The sequence below is a fragment of the Leptonychotes weddellii genome, chromosome 9 (genome assembly GCF_054177405.1).
Source record: "Leptonychotes weddellii isolate Sample4059 chromosome 9, ASM5417740v2, whole genome shotgun sequence".
Taxonomy (NCBI): domain Eukaryota; kingdom Metazoa; phylum Chordata; class Mammalia; order Carnivora; family Phocidae; genus Leptonychotes; species Leptonychotes weddellii.
Window position 1 is genome coordinate 66,344,199 of NC_138377.1, and position 4,802 is coordinate 66,349,000.

At 50.6% G+C, this 4,802-nt stretch overlaps 1 protein-coding gene across 2 annotated transcripts; it reads left to right on the forward strand.

The window, feature by feature from the left end:
- The first annotated feature begins 464 nt into the window (after positions 1-464).
- RNASE1 (ribonuclease A family member 1, pancreatic) lies at positions 465-2,142 on the forward strand. Of its 2 annotated transcripts, none has more exons than XM_006731368.3 (2): positions 465-564; positions 1,439-2,142. In XM_006731368.3, the coding sequence occupies exon 2, from the start codon at positions 1,464-1,466 to the stop codon at positions 1,917-1,919; it is 456 nt and encodes a 151-aa protein (XP_006731431.1). In that variant the 5' UTR covers positions 465-564; positions 1,439-1,463; the 3' UTR covers positions 1,920-2,142. The 2 variants fall into 2 exon arrangements, with proteins under 2 accessions (XP_006731431.1, XP_081686954.1); XM_081830828.1 differs by having other exon boundaries at positions 516-580.
- The last annotated feature ends 2,660 nt before the right edge of the window (positions 2,143-4,802 follow it).

Consider the following 4,802-nt stretch of genomic DNA (forward strand, 5'->3'; position numbering starts at 1 on the left):
TTCCTGCCTGGGCACTGTCCCACCGGATCCCAGATCCGCGCTGCCTTCCAGCCTCACCCCCCTCCCCACAGAAGAGGTGCTGTTGGAATTCCAGCCGCGCCAGGACTCCTGGGGAGAGAGAGAAGACCTCCCTTTCCCTGCTGCTCTGGTGATCACACGTTTATGTGTCCTTTGCAAACCTCCAAGCATATTTGGTGAAAATGCTCCCCCCGCCCCGAGATGATGAGGGCTTTGCTGGGCTTCAGGCATCAGCACTGTAGTGGCTTTCTCTGCTGCTCCTTGTGAACCACCAGACAGATGAGATTGACCTGGTACGGTTCCTATAGGCCAAGACTCACCCTTCCCAGCAGTCCTGAAAAAAGAGTGGCGTGGATGATTCCCTACAATGTCCCTTCCTCACAAGGTCCTTGGTTCCCTCTAAAGTGAAACCAAGATCCTCCTCCCACCTATCTTTTCTTGGAAGCCAAGCCCCTTTGTCATCTGTATAAGACTCCCTCCCCAGGGATCCAGGGATCACAGGGACTGGCCTTCTGCTCTGTCCTAGAGACCAAGCTAGAGACCCAGGTCAGTGGCTGAAGAGGTGGTCTCACCACCTCCTCAGCCTCGTATGCATTGGATTGGGGGGACCAGGGTGGGTGAGGTTAGCACCTGAGAAAACTGGGGCTGGGCCAATATGGGGATGGAGCATGTGGGCTGCAGGGAACCAGTGGTGCTGGGGGAGGGAAGCATCTCTCTTGGAAATACAATGGCATCCCTTTACGATGCTAGTGTTAGGCACTGGGCTGTTTCCCTTGTGTTGGAGGACAACAGGCCTCTGTCCGTCATGATCCTGGAGGTCATGGTGGTATTTCAGGGATGCAGTTCAGCTCATGGTTTATTCAAAAGGATTTTCTAATGAGCGGCTTGAGCACTGGGTATAAATGTATTTATTTTTCAAATGTATTTTATTTATTGTTTTAAAGAATTTATTTATTCATTTGACAGAGAGTGAGAGAGAGCACGGCAGGGGGAGCAGCAGTGGGAGAGGGAGAAGCAGGCTCCCCGCGGAGCAGGGAGCCCGATGCGGGGCTCTATCCCAGGACCCTGGGATCATGACCTGAGCCCAAGCCAGACACTTGACAGACTGAGCCACCCAGACACCCCCTCAAATGTATTTTAAATTAAAAAAATCTCTAGTATTCAGACACAGGACTGCAAGATTTTAGTTCACTGTCAAGGTAACCACCCAGAGGCAAAGATCACCTCTCTCTAGCTAGCAGGAGCTAAATGCTCTTGGAGAAGAGTGTATGTGAGTATATCATTACTTGGAAAATTGCGCAGGAGGAGGGATATCTTTCTGGCTGACCCAAAGGGAGACTGTGAGCCAGGGAGGCCACAGGTAGGAGCTGGGGTTCTTTCTAAGGCAATGCTTTTTCTCTTCTCTCCCTTTCCTGGCTAGGCTCTTCCACAGGAGTGAGACCACCATGGCTCAGGAGAAGTTCTTCAGCCTGTTCCCCCTCCTGGTCCTGGTGCTGCTGGTGCTGGGCTGTGTCCAGCCTTCTCTGGGCAAGGAATCAAGGGCCAAGAAGTTCCAGCAGCAGCACATGGACCCGGACACCTCCGCCATCAGCTCTGGCTATTGCAACCAAATGATGAAGCGCCGGAATATGACAGATGGATGGTGCAAGCCGGTGAACACCTTTGTCCACGAGCCTCTGCCAGATGTCCAGGCCGTCTGCCTCCAGGGAAATGTCGTCTGCAAGAATGGGCAGCCCAGCTGCCACCAAAGCAGCTCCAGGATGCACATCACTGACTGCCGCCTGAGGAATGGCTCCAAATACCCCAAATGCCAATATCAGACCATGCAGAAAGAGAAATCCATCATCGTGGCCTGTGAGGGGGACCCGTATGTGCCAGTCCACTTTGACGCTTCTGTGTAGGTCTCCACCTGAGGCCAGAGCAGCGAGATGCCCCACCTCCCTATGGTAGCACCTGCTTCTCTCCTCTCCCTTCCTTGCTCTGAGGGAAAGAACTCCAGTCAGAGCTCCTATCCAAAACACATGCTTCCCTGCCCAGGGCTTGCCCCTTCGTGGTTTGGAGGGTGAGGTGGGCCCCGTGTGAACCACTTCACTGCTTCTTTCAATAAAACACAGTTGCAACCACCTGGATTTCTGAAGCTCTCGCCGTCCTGATACTGTCTGTGTGATTGCTTTCCTGCTGGGAGTGAGAACTACAAATCTGGTTAGCTTGGGTAAGCATGGAATAGAATCATTACATGCCTCTGCTTCTGACTCGGTTTTCAGTGACCTGAGATCATTCCTTTCCTTGGAGATTCCGTGCTGCCAAATGTTAAGCTGTTAAGTATGGGCTATTTGAGGGGCACCTGGGTGGCTCAGTCGTTAAGCATCTGCCTTCGGCTCAGGTCATGATCTCAGGGTCCTGGCATCGAGCCCCACATCAGGTTCCCTGCTCCGCGGGAAGACTGCTTCTCCCTCTGCCACTCCCCCTGCTTGTGTTCCCTCTCTCTGCCAAATAAGTAAATAAAATCTTTTAAAAAAAGTATGAGCTATTTGAGATAAAAGGGAGCTCCAGTTTGGGACTGTCCTGCTGGGTGAGCTGATAAAGGGTGAAGCTCAAATACCAAAATCTCTGGCACAGAAGGAAGGACAGGGTAACCTCAAGAAGACCCTGCTCAGCGCCTGGCTGGGGAGGAGGAGTGGATGAAATTATGATCCTAAATTTTCATTTTCCTTTTATTTTTTTTAAAGATTTTTATTTATTTGTCAGAGAGAGAGAGAGCACAAGCAGGGGGAGCAGCAGAGGGAGAGGGAGAAGCAGGCTCCTCACTGAGCAAGAAGCCAGATGCAGGACTCCATCCCAGGACCCTGGGATCATGACCTGAGCCGAAGGCAGTTGCTTAACCGACTGAGCCACCCAGGTGCCCTGTAATTCCCATTTTTATAGAGGAACAGCCTTAAACTCAGAAAGGGTAAGTGACTTGCTCATGGCTGCTGCTCGTTAGTGGCACAGCTGGGACTAGACCCCCAGGTCTCCTGGCTTCCAGTCCTTGTTCTTTCTGCTACCAGAGTAGACTCAGGAAGAAAATCCTGCAGTCTCCCTTTTCCTAAGTGCGGTGAAGGAGGGCACCTGGGTGGCTCAGTTGGTTAAGGGGCCTACTCTTGATTTCAGCTTAGGTCTCCATCTCAGGATCTCAGGGTCATGAGTTCCAGCCCCTAGTTAGGCTCCACTGGAGGCATGGGGCCTACTTTAAACAAAACAAAACAATTAACAGACAAGCAAAACACCCCTAAGTGCTGTGGGTGGAGCTCTCTCCCTGAGCTCGCTGGTGGCTCTCTCTCGGGTTTCCAGGGCCCTGGGTCTGTGAGCGCTCTGTGTCTGGCACTGCCTCTATACAGCCCTTGAAAATGCTGAGACTCAGCTTCTGTCATCACTTCATCATCTCTTTTGACTCCTTGTTTACAGTTGCATATGGTTCCTAGAACTAGAGAAAGGCCCTACTTCCAACCAGTCTGACCAGTTCTGTCATTGTCCTTATGTACGACATTCATAAATGTTGGAAGAGACTGTGTTTCTCTTAAGTAAAGTGAACCTTTCACTTCTGTAGAGGGGAGAAAGGCTGCGGGTGACAGGGGCCAGACATCCCTGCATTTCTGTGGTGATGGGAAGGAGTCTCACTCCTCACTAGCAGTGAGGATGGGGAAGGAAACTTGGAGTTTCTCGATAGGTTCCTTGAGCCAGAATTTGCCTTAAGTTCATCTCACCCTTATTCCCAAACCCAAAGCTCCTCATTTCCCTCCTGCTGGTGCTAAGAGAACACTTTCCTGGAGCTTTTAAGAACACTCACTTGGGTTTTGCTGCCCTTATATCTGCACATTCACCAGCTCTGGCTTCTGACTCCCTGCACATTCTGGGCCTGGGGCTGCTGGGGGCTTCCGTCTGGGGAAGAAAATGATAGGTGGTGACAATGGTCCAGACCAGCACAGCCGGGGAGCAGGTGGGGAGGGAAAGTGCTCTGAATAGGAAGACACTGAGAGAGGAAAGATAGAGTTCTGTCCTGGAGAGGCTCAGGTACAATCAAGGAGAGAAACACCTCAAATAATCTGGCAACAAATTGGAGGTGTCTGTTCAGTGGGGAGACTATTTCTACCCCACAAAGAAAGGAGTACTAACCCCTTCCAGGAAACTAATCCGGGCAGATTAATTTTAAATTTGAGATGCTAACATATTAAGGTGAATATCTGCTTGAAGGCAGAAATGGCCATATCCAGTGATTCTTTCAAGGAGGCTAATGCTAATTTCCAGAAAATTCTTCAAAACAAACAAGCTTCAGGAATTCTGCATTCTCAGTGGACAGGTAAGCCCATCTCCATGTCCCAGCTTCTCCTTAATCCTACAGCTGCAAGTGTCCCCTCAAAATCATAGTGTCTTCTGCCTTGCTGATCCTCTCCTGCCTCTCTCAGGGGTAAATTCTTCCTTCAATCTTGAAGCCGATAGCACCCCCAGCCCAGTACTACCCCACGTCAAAACAGATCAGTCCTCCACACCTAAAGGAGTCCTTCACTGAACAGATTACCTGAGAATCATCCCGGTTCTTTCTTTCCAAGTGCTACCTCATCAGCGTTTGCACTTCGAGCTTTCTAACTGAAAGGAAAGGCCACTCCCAATCCCCACTCTTGTCTTCTTAGACTGATTCAGCCCTCACAGAGCAAGTGGGAACACTAAGAGGGTGCTGAATCTATCCACCATCACGGAAAACACTTCCCTATTGCTTTTGGGACTCAATCATAAATGTGGGATGGCCC

Excerpts from the sequence above, each read along its gene's own strand:
- RNASE1 (XM_006731368.3), top strand. The coding sequence starts at position 1,464 with ATGGCTCAGGAGAAGTTCTTCAGCCTGTTCCCCCTCCTGGTCCTGGTG.